This window comes from Emydura macquarii, unplaced genomic scaffold (assembly GCF_026122565.2).
Source record: "Emydura macquarii macquarii isolate MOO-44397 ecotype Brisbane River unplaced genomic scaffold, CSIRO-AGI_Emac_v2 contig_318, whole genome shotgun sequence".
In the NCBI taxonomy this organism is placed as follows: Eukaryota; Metazoa; Chordata; order Testudines; family Chelidae; genus Emydura; species Emydura macquarii.
In genome coordinates this window covers 7,397,027-7,420,424 of record NW_027130455.1, presented here as the reverse complement: position 1 = coordinate 7,420,424, position 23,398 = coordinate 7,397,027, and the positions used below count along the sequence as shown (strand labels likewise).

At 43.7% G+C, this 23,398-nt stretch overlaps 1 protein-coding gene across 1 annotated transcript in view; it reads left to right on the top strand.

The window, feature by feature from the left end:
- Positions 1 to 3,278: 3,278 nt before the first annotated feature.
- Positions 3,279 to 23,398, top strand: part of AMOTL1 (angiomotin like 1) — a 109,016-nt gene continuing 88,896 nt past the window's right edge. The window contains exons 1-2 of the mRNA XM_067568086.1: positions 3,279 to 3,290; positions 3,377 to 3,575. Of these exons, the coding sequence (XP_067424187.1) occupies positions 3,479 to 3,575 (97 nt within the window). The 5' untranslated portion in view covers positions 3,279 to 3,290; positions 3,377 to 3,478. The remainder of the gene's footprint in view (positions 3,291 to 3,376; positions 3,576 to 23,398) is intronic.

Sequence of the window (23,398 nt, the reverse complement as noted above, 5' to 3'; positions counted from 1 at the left end):
CTCACAATCTTTAACGTGTTTGTCCTCATAACAACCCCTGTGAGGTAGGGCAGTGCTATTATCTCCATTTTACAGATGGGAACTGAGGCACAGAGAGACAAACGTTATGTCCAGACTGCCAAAAATGACTCCTGCAGCAGCAAGTCTCAGAGGCCACGTCTATAGGCTCAGGCTCAGAGGGCTTACATTAGGTGACTAAAAATAGCCATGTAGATGTTCCCACTTGGGCTGGAGCAGGAATGTCTGCACAGCTATTTTTAGCACTGTTGCGTGAGTGCCACAAGCCCAAGTCTGTAGACCCAGGCTCTGAGACTTGCTACAGCAGGGTTTTGGTTATTTTATTTTATTTGCATTGTAGACATAAGTGACTTGCCCAAGGTCACATAGGAAGGCTGTGATAGACCAAGGAATCCCAGGTCTCCTAAGTCCCAGGCTGGTGCCCTAAACACTTAAAACAAAAGTCTTAAAGTGTTGGTGATGATGGTTGAAAAAGTGACCATGTAAAAATGGGACCTTCTTGCTCAACAGATCTGTTCTCTGTGTGTATTCTGAGTTATGTCTGTGCCTTTGGTGATTAAGCATTTTCTGCTATTGGGACGTCAGTCAACACAGCTAAGTGAGAATGAGTGCAACTCTGTCTTGACTTGTGTATCACCAAGAGAATTGTTAGATTCATGCCAATTGCAGGGCTAGATTCTTCCCTTAGTTACACCGGTGCAACCCAGTCGTGTTACATCACCTGTGCAATCCCACAGAAGACCCACCAGTTGCACAGATATATGAGCTCTAGTCTCTGCCTCATTCACTTGAAAAGATCATATGAAATAAGTGAGACCTCCATAGAATTTGGCCTGCAAAATCTTTATTACTAGTAGCTTGCCTTCCAGATCACAGGCTTTCAATTAAACAGTAAGCATGGCACCACATTTACACAATCTTTTGCAAAGTATTATCACACTATAAGGTGTGAAGAAAAATTAATTACATGGGTGCCAAGGGCAAGTGAGCTTCATACCCTAGGGTCTAACCAAGCAATAACATCAAAGGTAAAAAAAACCCTTTATCCCAGTATGAACAATGTTCACTGCTTGAGATGAAACTCTGAAACACCAATGTATAGGAGTCACTAAGAAGAACAGACCAAAAAACAATGCGGTACATTGTAATAGATGCATGCACAGAACTAGTGATTATTTCCTCACAATATAACATGCAAAACTAAGGCAGACTCTTACTAAACACAGAGTTGGTGGCCATAAAGTGGAGGTAGACACTCTGGGTAATAGAAAGTATAAATCTGGAGAGATGCAACGGTTTAAGCAAAGGGTAAAAGGAGAGAGAGAGAGAGAGAGAGAGAGAGAAAAGGAAAGATCATTTAGACTCCACTGTCTAAAACAGGAAGGAATGCAAGAATGATACCACCTCAAATTAACAGACATGAGAAGACTTTCTATTATGAAAAGCAATGAGGAAAAATTGTGCATAATCCTAGACAGAAGGAAAAAAAAAAAAAAAAAGGAAGAGAGTGGGCGGTGCTACATAGCAGCCTCACACCAAATCCTCTAGGGGCAATGACAAGCACATCCAGGGGATAAAACGCTATCCTAGGGCTGCTTCTGCTGTCAGTGGTTTACACCTGTGTAATGACACTGATTTGAGTGGAGGTACTCCTGATTCATATTGGCATAACTAGGAGGAGAATCTGGCCCACCATGCCTGCCTTTACCAGAGGTTTGAGTGTCCTGTCTTTTTATACTTTGGCAACACTTGTCTAAGTTGTCATGCCAGTAGAATACTATTGAACTGAAAGAAGTGCAGTAGCCATGAGATGAGGCTCATGGAAGGAGTCTCAAGTAAGAACAGATGACTAGTGGGGAAAATTATTAATGAATTATGAATGTATAAAATGCTTATATAAATATAATTATTGAATTATTTGCTTATTAATGGGAAAAATTGTTTGCTGAATATTGCTGGCCATCTATGCAGCTGGTTGAATAGTGGGAAAATGTATTTGTGAATCCTTTAGGGCCTGATCCAAAACTCTCTGAAGTCAATGGGAGAGTTTCCATTGATTTCAATAGGCTTTGGATCAGAGCCTTCTTCAGCACCTGATGGGATTAGAAACTCATCGACTCAAACTATTGTGATTACTCTGTGATCACCTCAAGGCCTGAATATAGCCAGGATATATACTAATGAGTCTTCATCCTGCAAACACTTATGCACATGCTTATCTTTACAATCCTAAAGTTGCATAAGTGTGTGTAAGTGTTTGCAGGATTGGCATATCAATAAACAAGCATCACCTAAACAAGCAATAGTTGAATTGATTTATGCCATTCCTTGGAACTAGTAGGGAGAGGAAAAAGGGATCACATGGTTCAGGGAATTCTTCTCTTTGCCTCCTTCAAAGGAAGATACTCCGTGCCGCGGGACCTGAAGTTTGCAGAAATCTGATGTCTGGCATATTTTAGGTGTAAGAATCCCAAGACTCTTAATGTTTCTGTTTGGCAAGTGACTGTTTTTAGAGAAGTGGAACTGCAGCATGGCTTTGAGGGAAGGGGGGGGCAGGATTGTGGGATGGTGAGATTTAAATATAAAAAACCACCAACCCCCCAAACTAGGGTGACCAGATAGGCAGTGTGAAAAATCAGTGCAGGGGATGGGGGTAATAGGCACCCGTATAGGAAAAAGCCCCAAATATTGGAACTGTCCCTATAAAATCGGGACATCTGATCACCCTACCCCAAACCAGCAAGATTTGAGTAAAAACCGTTATTATTAATTTTATATTCAAAATAATCTTAAATTGCCTTCAGGGATAGATTCAGTTCCACCCATTCCCGTGTAAATATTGGCAGAAGAAACCTGTGCAAGAGAGCATTCTGATTAGACAATTACCGGATTGCCCCCTCTGTGCTGAGGATGACTCTGCTCCATCTTTACTAGAAGACCACCAAGCATTTCGTCAGTTCCTGGAGTGGTTGCTCAAAATGGTTTCACTGTGGTTTATGCCCTAGAATAAAATCCTAGGGAGCTTTAGATCTGGATCTATGAAACCACTGTTAAAATCTCCTGCTAGAGGGACTTTAAAGGGAACATGCTGCTTTTCAACCACCAGCAGGCCTTACTGTGCCAGTGTCGCATTCTCTGTCAGAGGCTTCACTTGCTGAACTCGATCTCCTGCTGTACCCGGGGTGCACTAGGACCTGGTAGCCCGTCAGCGTGTAGTGTTACCATTGCGATTCCAGCCGGCTCAGCAAAGTCTGCCTGGGACTGAACTCTCGGTGGGTACATGGTGCACCATTAGGACCCAGCGGAGGCTGCCATGATTTGGGCAGTAGGTAAAGCGCTGACATTCCTTTCATTCCAGTGTGAATGGGGCTGATTGTTGTGTTCTGGATCGGAGTTTTCCCCTGCATCTCGCTCCGTTTTCTACACATCAAGTCAAGCACGTTTGCACTGTAGCCGCTTTATGCTATTTTTTTTTTTTGGTGGGGACAAAACTAACCATGGTCGCCTCATGTGGATCGCAAAGTTTCTGCCGGGAACTTGTGAGCAAGAAGTGAAAGGTAATAAACACCCGTTTGTTTTTGGAGGGGATCGGGGGGTTAGGGATTGCAAAAGGGATTTGCTTCATGCAATCTGCTCTAACAGAGCCTGGGGGACTGGGCGGGGGGAGCACTGGGGAAGGGTTGAAGCCTTTGCTGGCGGCTTTGGGGCTTGAATTTTCCACCCTGGCTGTAAACAGCGACTGGGGAGTCAAGTTCGGTGGCTTGTCCCCGAGAGAGGCTGACATATGGTCGCCGTGTCTGAGGTTCTTGCAGTCAGCGCTGCCTTGCCCGTGCAAGTGCCTGCTGCCGCCCTCGCTGCTGAGAGTGGAGCGGACTGGGGACGGGAAGAACAAATCCGGAACAGAGACCCGGCGGGGAGGAGGGGGTGGGGGGTGTCCTAGTGGGGTTTCAAACCGAGAAAAGCTTATGTAAGCCGCATGCTGCTAGGAAGGCTGTGATGAGTAACCAGACTTCGGGGCGACCTTCTGGTACCGGTTCTGCAACCAGCCGCTATGTTTGCACTGTCGGTCGGTCTGTCTTTGTTCCATGGTAGGCTCAGAAACAGGGCACTTCGAGGAAGCCTCCCGAAAATACTTGCCAGGGCTCGGGTGATCACTGGGAAGAGTGCACTGAAAACCTCCCAGAATCTTGGAAAGTTCTGGGCAAGCAACGTTTTAGACATTGGGCCTGATCCTCGGCTGGACTCAAGGCTGGGACTCTGGACGGACAGACAGGAGCTTAAGATCTGTCCCAGGGGCTGGAATGTGGCATGTGTGGCAGTGTAGGAAGAGAGACAGGGAGACATTAATTCATAGGGGCTGCTGTCAGGGAGCGGGGGTCCCTCCACATGTGCACGGTGCCTGTGACAGAGGTGGTACCTAACATAAAGAAGCAGCCAGGCAGTTTATGGTTCAGCTGATTTATATGTTGTCTTCAGGTTTAATACAGTGCTAGAGCCGAACAATCCTATATTGTGCAGAGGAGACTCCATGTTTATTGAAGCAGTAGTTTTTAAAACCTTCCCAAGCAACACACGTGATTTCTGTGCATTTAACGACTTAAAAATAGTTTAGGGTCAATAAATAAATGACCATAATAAGTCCAGTCATTATGTTTCCAGTTTTCTTTTAAGGTGTAATTTGTCAAGGGTTTGATGGGCGTTTTGGTTACACTTTATTAGAGAACAGTAAAACTATTTCCATCTGAACTTTAAGGCTAAGGAATGGAATATCTGTGGGTAGCGATGTGTCCCTCAAAAGTTCCTTATTAAAAAACCCTATAGGCCACTTGTAAAACTCTTCTCAATACTCATCAGAAATGTGCACTATTGAATGTAGTTGAAAGTGGTTTAGGCCATCAGTGCGAGAAGTGTTAACGAACTGCTTTCTTTTACATATTTTAATTACTGAGGTGTGATTAAATTGACATTAATAATTACTCAATCAAGTATCCTGCACTAGAAGTGAAAATGTATGTTTGAAAATACTCAGCAATCTTTAGCAGTTGGTGAAGCCAAAGCGATAGGAGCCTTCAGAGCATGTGTAGGTTAGAATTTGTCTTTCTGGATGTTTGTGCTTAGCAATTTTAGTGAGAGTTTAGACATCAGATGAGGGGAATATGCATGTAAGGGCTGTATGAAGCTAGAGGAGATAAGTAAGTAGAGTATTTTCTTCTTTTGCAGGCAAAGGGGTGGTGAGGTGGTCAGGAGAAGGGACTGATCTAAAGAAGCCTTAGTATTGAGGTTACACTTTATTAGAGGATGGTGAAACATACTAACACACCACAGGAAAGAATGAAGATAAAACTATGCATAAAGGGATAGGGATGCATCAATGGGAAATCTAGTCAATTTTAAAAAGAAAACAATTAAATGCAATTTCAGGTTCTAAACCTGCCTCAAAATCCCCCTGCCAATTATTGTGGTTTTACACTTTCCTATTAAAAAAAGAAAAGTTTTTTCTCTCTCCAGTTGCTGTATGAAAGATCCACAAGAACAACAGTAGAAATTGACTTATTGGCAATACAGTGGTAACAGTGCAAATGATTATTTACTAGATGTTGTCAAACGCACAGTGCAAATTCTGTTATATCTAATCCGTCTATCGAGGCTTTTGTAAGGCCCTGATCACTGTAGCATTTATAGTAATACTTTATAGTGTTTATAATAATCTTAGGTGTTTACAATAGTAGATAAAAAACAAAAAGCCTTAGAGAGAGAGAGTTTTTTAAGTTGATTGGGGTCCTTTTACATTGTCTACATGGAAATTTGAGGGGCTTATTTATGACAGCTATGTTGCAATTAACAAAAAGAGTTACTTGTTTGAAAAGTTCTTATTTTAAAGTTGGCCTGTAAATACTTTATCCAAAAAATGGTTCTGTATTGAGTGCTCCAAATAGCAAAGGTAAAGGGGATTTTCACTCTCTAGTTACATTAAACTGTCCTTTTCCCCCCCAGTTCCCCTTCAGTTGCAGTACCATGCCCTTGCCCATCTGTGATGCTGCAGCATGCCCCCTGTTGTGATGTCATTGTTAATAATAATTCTATAGCAACTTTCATCCAAAGATCTCAAAGCCCTTTGCAGTCATTAGCGGATTACTGTGAGGTGACTCTATAGCAGAGGTGTCAAACATCTGGCCTGTCAACCTTTTTGGTCCGGCTCCTGGCGGCAGTGCGTGCTGCCGCGACATCTCGTGACCTTGTACTCTTTGGCGGCGTCGCATGCTGCCGCCAGAGGGTACAACGCCATGAGATCTCGCGACAGCGCACGCTGCCACCAGAGGGTACAATGCCGCAAGATCTCGTGGCGTCGCATGCTGCTGCCAGAGGGTACAATGCTGTGAGATGTCACGGCATCACGTTCTGCCGCCAGAGAGTACGACGCCGTGAGATGTTGCGGCGTTGCGCGCTCCCGCCAGAGAGTACGACGCCATGAGATCTCACGGCGTCACGCGCTGTCACGAGATCTGTGTACTCTGGCGCAGCGCGTGGAGCGCTGTGTGCACGAGACCCAGTGCTCCAAAAGTGCCCAGTATTTCGATTTATGGTATGTATGGCCCACCTGAAGTACATTTAATTCAAATCCGGCCCGCCATAGCAAATGAGTTTGACATCCCTGCTCTATAGTGATCGCTTCGCTAAAAACACAGACACTTCTGAAGTGGTAGTGGTGTAATAGTAGTGGTGTAACATAGCACAGCAGTCTTGCATCTCATTTTAGTACAGGAGATGAAGTATACTGATTCAAGTGAAACTGCCGAGGGAATGTAAATAATAGGCGGAATGTTATTGGCCAAGTTACCAGAAAAACCCACTGAGCATGGAATCAGCCTATAAGGATTGTACAGCACCCTGCATACTGGGGCGCTGATGGTAGTCAGGGCCTCTGGATACTTCTGTAATACAAATATAAATATAAGTAGCAGGGTGAGGTCAGTGATGTGTTTGGAGGCAACGTGGGCCAGTGGATAGGGCACTGGATGGGCACTCAGGAGTCTTGGGTTCTGTTTTTGGCTCTGCCACTGGCTTGCTAGATGATGTTAGGCAAATTGCATATCGCTCTCTACCTCAGTTTCCCCTTGCTCTGAAATGAGGATAGTGGCACTTATTCTCTTTGTAAAGTGCTTTGAGATCTACAGTGATCTCTCTCACACTGATTAGACAGTGACTACTGCACTATGGGTGTGACACCAACTAAATAGGTAGCTAATTTTGGGCCTTGCAAATCAGTTTCCTGTTGTAGGAGAAATCAGTGACATGCAGTCTTGGTATTTTCTTATTGATGAGTTCCAGAGGGGTAGCCGCGTTAGCCTGTTTTCAGCAAAACAACGAGAGTTCTGTGGCACCTTAAAGACTAACACATTTATTTGGGCATAAGCTTTCGTGGGCAGAAACCCACTTCGTCAGATGGATGGTATTTTCTTAGTATAACTTGCTTTAGTTGCCCATATACAGCAATCCTGAAACAGAGGTAGTCAAAGAGCATGCAGGCAATTGTCTTTCAGGAATCAGCTTTACCCCAATACCCAGTTCCCAGGCAGCAACTCTGCCTCAAGAACTGACTCTAATTAGAGGGATTAAGACAGAGTGCAAACTCCCTTGTGGCTTGCACCAGCTCCCCTGAAAGGAATCTTCATCATGAAACTAACAATGGAGCAGTTCTTCATAGAATGTACATTACCTTCACTCTAAGGAAAAGAAACTTGTAACACTGTAATAATGCCAACTGGTGACTTCTGCTATATCAATAGATATCTAGCATAAAGCCAGAATGTGATATTTCATGCATAATGCTTTTGGCTATAGTGGAACTACAGGAAGAGTCCAATGCTACTCAGTGGGAATAAAGGGTCAGAATCTGGCCAATAGTAAACAATAAGTGAGCAGGAAGCAAAAAAATTCTGACATTTCCTGGCTTTTTCATGCTTTATTGTTATAGAGCTTGAGCATAAACCAGCTACAAATGATTTAAAGGGCAGTTCTGCTCTGAAAAGTGGCTATAAAAATGGCATCATGGAATTCTATATATAGTTACATTACAATGATTCCTAATAAAATTTGCTCAGTTTATATGTAAAAAGTTGTGTTTATTTCCTAGCTGCACCCCTGCCAAACCCAATCAGATCTCTGAAAGGCTTTGAATCTTATGCTTCGTCGATAGCTACAGGCCTTTACTTAAACCATTGTAATCCCATTGTCTTCGAATATAGTTGGGAATGAGTGGGTGCATGTGGACGCGTGTGCTTGAAGGCTAACGGGATTGAACAGGCAGGTATAGATGAAGGCAGAGTATTTATTCCCAATGATGAGGTGTAAGACGGAAAGAGCTCCACTGAACTCTCAGAGCAGAGGCTGAGTTTGTGGCGCTGGCAGGCAGGGAAGAGTATGTTTTTATTTCTGAGCTCTGCAGATTTGATCAGGAATCAGTGAAACAAAAGCCCAGTTCCCCACAATGCCATTTTTTTACACAGCCACTTTTCAGAGTAGACCTGCACTTTAAAGGCCTGAGCTGGTAAAATGTTACTCCAGCTTTTGGGTGGAAATAGCTTGCGCTTTGCAGCATCCTCATAGCTGGAGGCATTAGGGAGATGGCTGGATAAATATTTGTATGGATATGTCTGCACTGGAAACCCCACTCCCGCTCGCGGCAGTGCGTCTAAGAGCCTGACTCGAGTGTACAGGACGTATGCTGTGGGTTTAAAAATAGACGTGTCGAATGTTCCCATTTGAGCTGGAGCCTGGGCTCTGAGACCCACTCCCCTCGCTGGGTTTCTGAACCCGGGCTACAGCCGGAGCGGGAAAGTTTACACTGCTATTTTTTGCATGCTCCGCAAGCCCAAGTCAGTTGAGCTGGGCCCTCACAAGGGTGTGTTTTTTTGGTTTTTTTTGGCAGGGTGTAGATGTACCCTACTCCACACAGAGTTTCTATCTGCTAATATAATAGTCCCAGTGGAAACTGTTACACTCAGGAATATTTTGTGGATTTGGGAAAATCCCAGGAGGGTTTTGTTTTAATAAAACCCTTTTTTTGGGCAGCTTTGGGACAGATATAATCTGGTTCACATTTGTTTCCTGAATTTTAAAGGGAAGAGTCCTCATTCTACTCAGAGCAGCAGCGTTAAATTGAAGAAAAAAAATCACCTCTCTCCAAGAATAAATTTTCTACATGAAAATTCATTGGGCTTCATCTTTTGAAATGTCAGATATTTGTGAAGAGCAAATGGGCACAGTTTCCTTTTAATATTCTTTTAAATAACATCAAATTCTGCTTTTCATTTCCTAGGCATAAATCTGGAATAAATCCGTATAAGACACTGGAGTAACTCCAGATTTACACTGATGAGCTGGGAACAGAATTTTGTCTCACATTAGAAAGAATGCAGCAAAAGGGCAATTGCTTCATCTAAAACAATAGCAGATATTGCGATATTTATTGGCATGCATATCACGTCGTTTCAATTAGCTTGCCTATGCCATGCCATTCTATAAGGGTACCATAGCTGCAATGCAGTTGCCATGCCTTTCCCTGCACTGACGTATATGCCATATTCTGAAATCCCTACCACTGTTTTATTAATCAAGACTCCTGTTGACAGCTAGCATGACTCTTTCATGGTGTCTTTCACGGGAGTTACATGATCTTTGACCTTTTATTGATACAGCATTTTAGGAATACATTGTTTGGGATAATCTTCCCTGGAATGATCCTTACGGTCACAACAGATAATCCAATCTTCCACCACAAATAGAAATGTGCTTCAGATAATGTTAAATCCAGTTATAAGGCTCTTCTGGATACATTTGGGTTAGAGAATAACCAAGGTGCACTCTCTGAGTGAAATTCTGGCCCCATTGAAGTCAATAGCAAAACTCCCATTGACTTCTGGGGTGCCAGAATTTGGCCTCCTCTGTTTGCCAGGCAGCAGGAGTGTCCTTGAACTGACAGCACATACTTAAACAAGAGCTCCATATCTAAGGCTTGCTGTTTGAACATTTGAGAAGGGCAAATCTGGAAGCCTCTTCCATAGTGGTGTCCATGCAATGAGATCTATTGTAGGCAGTGAAGATTTGGATTGATTTCTGCTCGCTTTCTCATGCACTGATCTGCAAACTATTTGGGACTGGCTGATGGGTTTCCCACGGAATAGACCTGAGCCTTATTCTGCAGTACTTGGGGCAATTTAAGTCAAATGTTTACCACTTGTAAAAGCAGCTACTAGTGTCAGTGGATTCTGATCTCTGCCATGTGACAATGTGTGTCCTTCAGTAATCCTGACCTCTGTCATTTGATTGGGACCAGGAAATAAAAACAATTATTTTACCAGATCTTGTGTGTGTCACACCTTTAGTTAAACCACTACATTTTAAAAGCAATTCATTAGGAGTGACTGACTATAAATTGCCTGTAATGCTTTGAAAATGTAAGGCTATGTAATATTTGAACTGATTTTTTAAAATTTCTTTTTCCCTTTGATATGCCATTTAAAGAATTTGAGAAAAAAATCCCAATGCTTGTTTCTGTCACCCAGAAATCATTACAATTGATAAAGCAAAATATCGTGGATACTTATTCTGTGAGTTGTTGAGTCTACAAATTATAAAAGATACAGAAATCAGTAGTTTAGGTAATAAGGTATAGATAAACTTATACAGTTTAATTTTAAAAAAATACTGTACAATTTTTCTACTATTTCTGTTTTGGCCCCATCCCAACTTCCTTTTTGTGCTCACAAGTTTTGTGGTTTCAGTTCATGTCTCTTTGTACTTGCATATCAAGTATATAGTTAATCAGGTAGAATGTCTAGGTGAAATTAATTGTGATTGGTGTTTTCTGAGACCTGAAATTGTAATAATTTTTAAAGGGACTAACACAGTGAATCATGCCATGGATTGGAGTTTTGCAAATGTTTGTCCTGTAAATTGAAGCAGTTTGATATATGGATGACAAACAGGTGCTTCCAATGCATTGAATTGCAGGCTCCATGTCATCCTCTATATTTCAATGTTTTAAGGAGCGTTTCCTGCCTTTCCACTCTCCAGAATGTATAATACTTAACCTTCTATCTCTGAGTAGCAACACTGACATGAGACAGTATGATCATGCCATTGGCCCTTGATGTTACTGATGAGCAAAGTGGCAACTTAAAAAAAATTACTATTTAAATAAAAAAAATTAAAAAAAAAATCCTTATTATAAATCCAACTTGTTGTAGTACCGTAGATCCAGCTGGTCAGGCCTCAGAAGAAGAGAAAAATCCTAGCTAACACTGTCTAGAGGCTTCTAAAGTGCATGCAAAGTATCTTTATTCTATAGATCATAATACAGTTGCTTTAAGGGCGTTGTCTTCCAGGGCCAGAAGCAAATGCTGTATCTCCTATTGCAAACTGTGCACCTTGTGTAGTTCCTTAAATCTGTGCAAAAGAAAAGTGCAAAGTGAGTGTAAAATGTAACCATTTTAATCTGGTAGCATTTTACATCAATTTTGTACTTACTGGGCACGTGATGGAGAATCAAGGCCTTTGTTTTTTTTGTTGCCCCGAGTATTATGCTGTCATCTTGTCACTGATCTAGATGCAGGACTGATTATTGTTCTTCTCAGGGCAGTATAATTTTAATTTATTTTTGGGAGTGGAGTGGGGATGGGTTGAGAGTTGTGAAGAGAGGTATTTTGGAAGTATTATTTTTAAATAGCAGCTGTTTAAATGCTGCAACCCGGCAAGCAGATAAGGGATATTGGGCAGAGTCCAGGTGAAAACAGGAAAAGGTCCAAGATAAAAGCAAAATGGCATCTGAATATTACCATCATATAAGTGGTCTAAAATGTACGCACATGTGCCCTTTGAAATTAGAGCATGAAAAGTTCAGGGATCTATCAGATCTCCCAGGCAGTAGGCTCTCCCTCCTTTTTGGTCCACAGGTGATTTTAAGTTAGATTTTTATCTGACTGTGCTGTGGGGTGAAGGTTGGTCCTATGGTGAAGCCACTAGCCTGGGATTCTTAAGACCTAAGTTCAATGGCCCTGTTCTCCTGTATGGGTAGGACTCTCTTTCAGAGGTATCATGGCCAGATGTCAAAAGATGGGATTTTTCCCCATTGAAAATTTTGATGAAAGCAATTTATTTTCATTTTCATCTATACCACATCATTCATTTCCACTGAAAATGTCTGTTTTTGATGGAAATCTGAAAACAAAAAATAAAAAGTTTGATTTTTGCAAGTGCTACCACAGTGCCTCATGGCAATTGTAGTTTAGGTGCCTCAAGCTCCTATTCTCCTCCACGTGTTTGGCTCTCTGGTTAGGCTACATCTCCCTTTATGCACCACCTTCTTCCCTCTTGGAAAGGGGAGGTGGCACAGTGCAGGAATCCCTGGCCGTGATGCCTCAAGGAGGACACCCCTGGAGAACATGAGCTGTGAACTTGGCTCTGGAGAGTCTCAGGATAGTGTCTCTATAACAAGACCACCCTTCATCCCATGGTGCACTCAGTCTAATAAGATTGCTTCAGTCAGGTGAATCCTGGCTGGTGAGGGAGTATAAGATCCAGTGGTCTGTTTGGATGAACATCGCCTGTTGTTTTCCACATGAATCTTTTGCTTGGTGCCTTGACTAGTTTTGTATTCTACTGTGGTGGATTTTTCTATTATACTTAAAAAAAAAAAATGAGCAATGAGATTTAAGTTCTGTCCAGTCAAGGGAACACCGTATAGCAGGGGAAGAAAACACTACATATTCTCTTTTGTGTTTATAAGATGCATTTCAGATCATATAACTCACTGATGTGCAAATCAGATCCTCATGTGTAATGGGGAGCGTGTGCTTCTTTAATGTCTTTCATTTCTGAGCAAGCACTGGTACGTTAGTTCTTGCGAACTTAGCTGGTATGAGCATGAGCATTATCTAACGATCACGCTAGTATCTTGAAAATAGCACCACCGAGCCTAGGAGTATTTCAGCTTGAAAATCCTTGGGAAGAAGACAAAACGAGAAGCTAAGTGTGAGATCATTTTAAATGTGTTGCAATACTTGTGCCAATGAACCATCTGTGCCTGGATGTTGTACATGGAGACTCTTTTAGCAGCTTGTCGTAATTAGCATTGCAACTCGTGACTTGAAAGAGACACCAGCACCTTCAAAAAATTACTCTTTCCAAAGGGTTTTACCTACTTACCGGTAACACTTGAGATAACTGTAACTGAAAGAGATTAGAGAAGAAAAAATATTCTCCTCTGCTCTGGCCCATATGTATGACTGCAGCAGCTATAGGGGCCAGACAGGCGCTTCAAGGCATCAGGGGAGAATTTCCCCAGTGCAGGAGTAGCATAGGGCTGATGTGAGTTCTACGGAACCTCTGTGAAAATTGTACACAGTAAGATAGAGCAGTCTGTGGGGCTTCTCTTACTCACATTGGAGGCTGTTTAAGTCAGTGCAGCCACCTGGAATCTGGGAAGTGCAGTTAGTCATCAAAAAACCATCTATACCTCACTTCCCTTGTGGGCTTGACTTCTGTGCTGTGCACAGTACAGAATCTAGCTCTGTTTTTCCAGTTTGTTTTGTGCATTTGATAGCTGTTTGGTGGCAGTTGTTTCACTGTTTTCCCTGAGTAGTCAGTTTCCACTGTTTGTTACAAAAAAATCTCATGGAGCCACAGGGGAGAGAAAAGTACTTTGCAAATAGGGTAGCATGGTTATAATCCTCCCCAAATTGGCTGTGGGACTTGGACCGGTGTAGAGTCTGAAACCATTTTAAATATTTTTCATTCTCTGTATCATATTTGAAAATTCTTTATGAACCACAAAATCACTTACAGGAAGATGTAAAATCCACTTATTCCCTTTTCAATTTCAAAAGATTAGTTCAAATGTGATTTCGGAGGCCTCAATCTCTTTTAGGATCATTTGATCAATCTAGTAAAATTTAGAAAATAATTTCTCATAGGAAATATTTTCCTCCACTCTGCACCATGACTCTCTGTTGAACATTCTACTCACGTTCCACTGTCGGAATTCTGATGAACGTCAGAGGAAGTGCCATATGTACAACTAATACAGAATATGCCACAGAAATCCAGATGACTGAGAAGAAATCAAGGTGCAGGGGAGATGGTGAGAAGTGTGAGATAAATTAGTTTATCACACGGTTATGTGGTTTATCACATGATGTGTGCCTAAATGGTAGCAACTTGCAGCTTATCTTTGTAAGACAAGTATTTTCTGTGCCTTGTAGAAGGAGATACATTATGCTCACAACACAAACACTTTTTTTTTAACCATCCAAATAAGTCACACATTGTTTGGAAATAATCCTATTTCAGGTCTGGGTTTAGAAAAATCTGCCGTAACCCTTCCATTGCTGTTCTCTAACACAGTGCTAGAATGCAGCATTCTTGAAATTAGCAACGTTCTGTTGGAACTATGGAGTTACTGAGTGTTACTTAGTACTCAGGTGGTTATTGGCTGGGACTCTACATCTCTGAGCTGGAGCTGCTTGTGTCTCTGTTACTTACTTTGAAAGTTTCTGTGTCTCCCATTTCCATATAAGGTTCCACATTAGCTTTTAATAACCCATTTATTCCAATCAGTCACATAAAGGGTCTCTCTACACCTGCTTCAGAGAAGAAGTCTGTTTCCTGGATGTACCATTATAATTTGAAGAAATCTAGTATTTCTCCTTTGTATTGGTAGGAATGAGCAATACCTGAAGTTTAGTATTGGATCCTTCCTGAACACCAGACTAAGCTCACATCAGAAACAGGAAATGTTTGGGTATCACTATTCTGCCTCTGGGTTGGCCAATTACTCACCTCCATTGGTCTTAATACACGAGTCATTAGAATGGTAACAAACTAATAAGGAGTTATAAAATGTGGTATAATTATCCTTCTGAATATAATATCTCCTTCTATATGATATGAAAAATACCATAATACAAAGATAATACATATAAAATGGGTGCAAGTGGCTACCATTTAGTGAGTAGCGGTGATGCTGGAATTTAACATAGTGCAAAACATGTGCTCAATCATGCTCCCATTGAAATCAGTGAGAATTGGATCAGGTCCTAAATATGCTTAGGATCCACATCAACTACAAGGTATTGGACTTGATGCAGGAAACATTGGATAAATGTCAATTTAAAAGGGAAATATGTCTTGGCCATTTATGCAACTAGATTGAATTCTGGCTTAGCCGTTTCAATTATAGCAAAAATATATGCATATAATAACACACCTATTGGCTTCTTGTTTTAGTGAACATCAAGATTTATTGTTGCTGGAGGTAAATATTGACCTTGGCTTTGCTTCAGACAATATTTACCTCCTAGATCAATACATTGTGATGTCTGCCTTAGACATGCATGTGCACATGCACGGTTCACCACCAATTGAAATGCACACGAGGTGGAAGGTAGCACTTGTGTAACGGGGCACGGCAATTTGGAGAGGAGTTAAGGAGGGCTGTTATATATTGTGGCAAAGCTCTGTCTCCACCTTGGTGGGTCCAGCGCTTCCTTCTAGCGGTAGATCAGGGAACTGCTTCACCCTTGAGTGTTCTTCCACCCTCTAGTTGTGGGGGAGAGTAATACAGCCTCTCTAAGATGGCCATTCCCTGCCGGCTCACAGTCCTGTCTCTGGTTCTGACAGGCCCTTGCCGCTTTGCTGGGGCTCTTGCCCCTCCAGTGAATGGTCAGTAGGGGGTGGAGGGGCCTGGTCCCACCCTCAACTCCGGGCCCCAACCCAGGGAGCCTACAAGCAGCAGCCTTGCATTGTGGCGTGAGGGAGACCTTGGTGCATGTCTACCTTGAGTGCACCAGGCTGCAGACCTGTTCTGGCTCCTCCAGAACCTCCTGCTGAGGTTCTGGCTGCACTTTTCCCCGCACCTGTTCCTCTACGCACACCCCATCTGGGGCCACACAAAGTCGTGGGACCTCCTTGTCAACTGCCTCCTAGCGCTAGCCAAGGTGGCCATCTATAACACCAGGGAGAGGAGGTTGGCTGAGGTGGTACTCTGAGACTGTGGGGCCTATTTCCGTTCCTCTATCCGTTCACGCATCCGGGCAGAGTTCCTCTAGGCAGCATCCGCTGGCTCCCTAGACTCCTTCTGGGAGCAGTGGGCGCTGTCCAGGGTTCTCTGCTTGTTGTCCCCTTTCGGTTCCATCCATTTGACCCTTTGACCCTCAAGCCCTTTCCTGTTTTCTCATTAGTTGTCCCCTGAAATCAATTGAGTCCTGGTTCCAGTGGCTCCTCCCCTTAGGATGGGGGAGGGGCTTTTAGCAGTGGGCGGGTGCAAGCTTCCAGGATCTCAAATAGTAGCACTCTCCGGTAGCCATCTAGTCTGACCCTGTCACAATAAAATTGAAGCTGCAGAGGAAATATAGGTAGGCAGAATGGAATTACTCAAATTGGAATGTGGTCTGGACATCAGAGTTAAATTTATTTCTTGCAGAAAGTGCCTGTGGGCTATTTAATAGCCTGTGGGCTATTTAATGTGTGGTCAGGAACAAAAAATGGCACTGTCATCTAAAAGGTGCTCCGTGGCCCCAGGCAGACACTGGTGATTATACTGACTCGGGGGAGTACCACCTACTGAATCACCAAATCCACTCTCTACCACATCATACAACTTTCCTGTCTGAGTAGTGACTAGGCCAGACTTTGCTTGGCTTCTGAGCTCTGAAAAGATCTCAACTGGAGGTGGTATAATAGACAAAACCGATGGGCCAGATTCTGCCATCCTTGCTCACACTTCATATAAAATCCTGCTGCTCAGTGGGACTGCTTGCAGAGTAAGGCACTGCTCAGTGTCACTACAGGTAGCAGAATTTGGGCCTATGTGATTATCTAAACACCTGATACAGGGCTAGATCCTCAGGATGTATAAATCGATGCCTGGAGCTATGCCAGTTTACACCTATAAAGACTAAGGCCCAGCTCTTCAAAGGTGTTAAGGCTCCTACCACTTCCCACTTGTATAAACTGGCATAGCTCCATGCACTGATTTGTATGTGCATACGATGGCCATGGAATCGTATTCTCCAGAACAGGGTGCCTAGGCACAGTGAGAGACATATTAAAAATAGTTAGCTAGATTGATTACAGGTTTGACTATTGGATCTACCTGTATGTATTGTAATGTCATATCTCTCTGTATTCAAATGTCAAATTTTGGTACATTCAATGCTGGCAATGACTCACTCTTCAGAAGAAGTGTTTTACCTACATAAATAATGTATTTGTGTACAGGCCAGTGACAGTATTCTTGTCTGAGAACCCAAGAAAACTCATGACAAATGAGAAATACAGGAGGCTAGGCGGTGGTCTGTATGATGATTCTCATAGCTAAAACAGTGCAGTGGACCCAATCCTGGTCCCTTTGAACAGCTTGTGTGCAAAGTCTCTGGATGGGGGAAAAATACATGGGGTTGGCTGCATCCATATCTGTCTCTCCAACCTGGGGACAGTAGCATCCATTGCCTGCTACACTTCCCCAATGCCAGGGGATCTGCGGTGATCCCATCCCCAGATCCATCTTCATCAGGCCCAGGGTGGAAGCCAGGGAGATGTATTCCGCAGTGCATGGGAAGAAGAAGAGGAAATGTGCTCTCCTTATGTACCCCTCTTGCTGTAGCAGACTCCGACTGTGTTCAGGACCTTCTGCAACGCACTCTTGGACTGCAGGATTTAGGCATTTATTTGTATAGTGGGGGGAAAAGTTTTCCATTTACCGAAGAAATTCTGATGAATAACTAGCCCCGAAATTCCTCAAAATCAAAAATAAACAGGGCTCAGGCAAACAAGTACATCGAGAAAACCCATCAGCAGTCCATGCATGTGATAAACCTGGAGACATCCCCAGAGCTGCCAGCACAATTGCTGGATGTGGCATCTGCCAGAGAGCTGATGTCCCTGGAAAAAAGATCCTCCATCCTGTAGCTTGGCATATGAAGCCTGTGCCTGGCACCCTCAGAAGAAGGAGAGACAAGGAGAAGAGGGAACATGGTAATGGGAGGATGGTGGGGGCAGTTTCCACCCCAAATGGCCTTGTGATCAGGTTAAAAATCCATAAAACAGTTGCTATAATAATATACTGAATATTCAGACAAAACAAATTCAGCATGGATTCTGTTGCCTTATTTTTTCCCCTAATTTAAAGCTCATAGTTAGCATGCATTCACATTATTTGGTAGTTAACTGGAGCAGAGGTTCATTGTGTATATGTTTATGGTGATTATGTAAGTGTAAGCAAATAAGTTTGCACAATCACTTGTTTCACTGACTTGTTTGAAGCATCAGGGTGATTCCCTGCCATTTTTTAAAAAATTCATTGAGATCTTATTTTGGTGAATTTATTGCCAGTGAAATAGACCAGAGTGAGGGCATTAGAGAGAGACCAAAATTATCGTATCAGCAGATCAGTGCAGCCACTGCAGTGCGACCTCCCCTATAGATCCTAGCCCTACCAGAGAGCTCAGGCTAACCTGCACTGTCCCCATAGGCTGAGGAAGACCTTGCAGGTTGTGGTTGTGCGTGTTGATGGGACTGTGTGGTGAAACTTGTATTACCAGTGCCATTGCCTGTGCTGTACCTGTTCTGCAGATAGAGAATGTTAATCTCCAAGGCTGTAAATCTAGCATCTTTCATAAGCAATAAACTCCCTAATGCCCCCTCTCCAAACAAATGGCTGTATCATTTTTTTCAGTGATATTTGTTGGAACCAACCAAAAAAAGCACCTCACCTTGCTGTTACTTTACAAAGGCACTTCAGGCAGCAATCTCTGGCTGCTCCAGGGAAACATCTTTGACAGAACTCTGAAGGCTCTTTTAAATTCTTTATTTGATTTGCTTCTCAAAGTTTTGTTGGAATCTGTTCCGGGTACATATATCTGCTGGAAATTTCATCTAATTAAAAATCCCCTCGGTTCTAAGCATCTGCTCAGCATAATTCTGAGCAATCTACCTATAAACTGTGCTTTTCAGAACCATTCAGGATCAGCTCACCTAATTCTCTCTCATCCATGAGTGGAAATCTAAGCTTACATTTTCAAAAGTGGCTAGTGATTCTGGGTGCTTCCATTTTTTTGGGGGGCGGGGGGGGGGGAGAAGGAGGGAGCAGAGGAGTGTCCTAACTTGAGAAACCCTGAACAAAATTTTTAAAAGCACTCAGCCTGGAACAGCTTCCATTTAGGCAGCACAATTAGTGGGTGGATTTTCAAAACGGCTCATTATCTTCTGTTCTCAGTGTGAGCTGCAGGGTGCTGGGCACTTCATTCGGGGGCCTAAACGGGAGCTGTGCATTTCTGAAAACCTGGCCCCTTGAGCCTGATTTGCAGAGATGCTGGACATCTGCGGCTCCGATTGATTTCAACAGGTCAGTGCGTTGGTGCTGTGCCCATACCAGTCTCAAGTTAGTAGATCACGCTTGGTATCCATGGGCATGATTTATTGCCAAGATAAATTTTTTTGTCCTCAACTGTGGGCCAAGTACTTGCCTCTAGCTCCCCCTTTTTCTGAGGTCATTCCCATAGTTATGGTATTGCCTAAGTTCAAGGGTCAAGTGGCTTTTTGAAACATGTCAGAAGCTTCACCCCTACAGGCCCATCACAGGGCCCTGGCAGGTCAATACTCTGAATTGCTGTTTCTTATTCGGAGCAAGGTCTGCAGAGCTTTGGCCTGCTTGCAGCTTTGGAGACAGAACTTAAAGGCAGAACTACACACCCGGCACTTGCCTATCATTGCGTGTCTGGACGGGGACCTGTGTCTATCTTGTAACAAGCAACCAGGCCTTTCCGGTGTAGCATCCGCTAGGAAGGTATGGCCTAGGCTATTCTGCCATGGCTCTGGATCAAGTGACCCTAGCCCAGGACAAGTAGCTAGTGGAGGATACCCCTGCAAGGATCAGCATCCAAAGGGACCCAGAAACTCCCCCAAGGTGCTTGAGCCAATATCGCCAGCCACTGCTGGTGACTATAGAGTCATTAGATTGTTGCAGGGACCTTTAAGCCCAGCACCATTTTTCTAATCACTCTTTCTGAGCCTGTATCAGGGGCTTTCCCATCCAGTCCTACCCCTGAGCTGCAATTCCTATTGCATCAGCAGGTAAATGGCTTTATCCAAGACCCCCTAGGACGGAGGCTGGTTTTCTCAGATCTGCATTCCTTCCATCTGGTGGCCCCTTGGGGCCTATCCTCCTGTGCTAGGCAAGTCTGGGATCAATCCCTCTCTCAGCCACAATCCACAGGCTTCCCAAGGGGGCTCCACAGAAAAGGAGTCTCACATGAAACTAAGGACAAGCCAGGGTGGCAGAAAAAATCTTAGTGGGGTAAGCACTAAATTCTCTGGTGAGACACAGCAAACTGCTCCCTTTCAGACAGAGCTGTAAGCATGAGAGACAAAGGAAGGACTTCAGGCACAAACTACCTAAGAAGTGGCAGAGGCTGGCATTTGCTTGTTCCACCACACTCTGTCATCCTCTAACAGGAGGCAGGATGTAGGAGCGGGGGATTCATGTTCCCTTCCAATGGCCTTGGTCTCAAAGACTACATCCTCAAAGAGGCTAAGTTGCCCCATCTCTTCCTGAGACTCCCCTGTGCCAAGGCACTCCAGGCTGAGGGGCTTTCCCAGGAGAAAGAAACCAGAAGGAATCCTTCTCTTCCTCGTGGGAGCAAGGTCAGCTATCTGAATCAGAGCGCCCATGGTCTGACCAGATCAACCGTTCTGGACTGTACAGCCTGCGATGTTTCCAGTCCTCAGCTTTGCGGATGTGGAGGTAGAGGTGGAGCTGGTCCCTGCCAAAGCTCCAAGAAGTTCTGCTTTCAAGAGTGATCTTTTTAAAGCGTGGGGTGGCAGGAGATATCTGTCTTCTGGTCTCATTGGCAATGGGCATCAGCTCCAAACTCCCCTTTCTCGGCCAGTATACAGTGAAACAGAGGGGACAGCAGAAACTGTATCAGAAATTACCCAGTTAAAGAAATGCTGCTAATGAAGGGTCTCACTGATTCGGCTGCTACATTTTCTCAGTTACATCCACATGTTGGATAATAGAATGAGAAGAAAACAAAAGTGCGAAGAGCAAAGGAAAGGGGGGGGGGGGATTAGCTACCCCACCTGAATTATGTCTAGAGAGATGTGGCTCACAGGAGCTAACTAAACTAAGCAGTATTTATTTTCAAATGGAAATAGTGCTGGTGTATGTTGGGGATGAATTAACAGCTATGGCGGTTGAATTCCCCTTGTTACCCACAGATCAGGGACAGTCACTAGACCCATCTTTAGTTCCTCTGCGGAGACTGCTAGGCTCCCAATTTTAGGATGGTGTTTTTGATTATGTGGATACGTGTCTATTAGGAAATGGACTGAGATCAGTAACCCATTTCACATCAGTCAGTCAACAGCCGTCAGATGGCCACAGATCTGGCTTACTACCACCTGAGGGAGGATTTGAAAGAGCTCAAAGTGATGGACTGTATTACCAGCCCCCTGAACTAGAAGCAAATACCAGGCTTGCATTTGGACTGGCAGCAGTCCTGCATATGCATGGCTTTAGATACATAGAGCCCAATCCATGGTGCTGTAACGCTGTCTTTTCTCTGTTCCTGTGCTGGTGATACAGTGAACCAGGATCTCAGACTGTAAACTCTTTGGGGTTGAGACTGTCTCTTATATGTCTGTACAGCATCTAGCCCAATGGGGACTTGATCTAGTTAGATCGTAGGTGCTACGGTAATATAAATAATAATGGTCTATTAGTACTTCCACATTATTTCTCCTAGTCATAGTTCTCTTGCACACATCTACACACATCTTTGTCTTCCTCTTGTCTTCCCAGATACTAACCACTTCCCTTCTCTCCATAACTCCTGTTTAAAAACAATGTTGAAAGCAATCACCTTCCATCCCTTTCTTCAGATAATTAAAGAACAAATAATTGATTATGTAATTCATGCAAGAATGAAAAGGCCCCTTTCAAGGCAGGGTAAAGCAAAAGAGCCACTGTGAGCCAAAAGGCTAGAAAATAAACGCCTGCCACATCCGTCATTCTGTTTTTCCTGTTCCACTTTCCTTCCCAGCAATGCTTCCAAATTCAGATTGTTTTTCAACGTGGGAGATAACCTGCTGCTTGAATGGCTCGAAACACAAATAGTAACTTTCTAAGGAGCCAATTCCTTGTCTCAGTCTCTCTCAGAATCAGCCTTCATATGGTTACATGTGCTGCCTGCCATTCTCTTGCTGCCAGTCCACTTTCTCTTCCTGCCTGCTCCCATTTGCTGTCAGAACTGGTTTTCAGCAGCACTGTTGCTGCCTATGGCACTGGCCCTCTATATTTCTTCCTGCCTGTTTCAGTGTATGGCCTGGGGATTGCTGGCTTTCCATAACTGGGCCAGCAGCAATGTGTGTTTCGTGGAGGGCTGCCACTTGGCCTGATGTTCCCAGCAGGCTGGTCGAGCGTCCTGCCAGCCTAGCCTGCAAGGCCATGAAAGACTCCCATAGAGATTTCCTTCATTGCATCGTCATGAGGACAATGACAAGGTGAGAACTTGGGCTTTGTGTTACTATTTAGTTGGTTTAGAACCAGTGCTGTTGTACAATATGGAGTGACATTGTACGATACACAGAAGTGAAAACATTGTCTGCCTCAAAGAGTTCACTTTGTGAAACAGAGACGTGTGGAAGATGGGTCGCATTAGGAAATCCAGACCCAGAGGGCTCAGGGTGAGATTCAGTGCTGTGTCTCTTGTGCATTAAACCACCTTTGCACCTTGATTTCAGGTTGTGCTGAGGGCCAAAACTCCATGTGGTGTAACTTGGGCAGGATGGGGAAGTGGCATTGCTCACAAATCCCGCTAGTGCCCCTTCTACAAGCCTCAGGTCCCACCCTAGACCCTCCGAAAGGGCTACTTAGGATGGCCTTGTGCATTGCCTGCTCTGGGAGACGTCTTCTCTGTCTGGTTGCCCATCTTACCCTTAGTGTTTAGGTGTTTTCTCTTGTTCCAGTTCATTTCTGGTGGGTGTTATGGAAGAAGTGGTTTTTAAAAGAGGCTTGAATGCAGAGAAGGCAGTGCCTTGGCGATCCACCTGTGGGGAGCAGCATGATAAAATGCTTTGTTGGAAAGCGGTCAGTCACCACCTCTAAGAGTTTGTACACAGGAACAAAGGCTATGCCTGGTAAAGTGACTTTGGGGTGAGTTCTGTTAGCGCAGCCCATTGACATAAATGGAAGTTTTGCCCTTGTCTTTGTTGGGAGCAGCCCCTTCTCCTGCAGAGACAAACGCTCAGTTGTTGAAACTCCATTAATAGCATCAGACACAAAGAGGAGAGACTTCTGCCTTGGACTGGAACTGCCTATTAA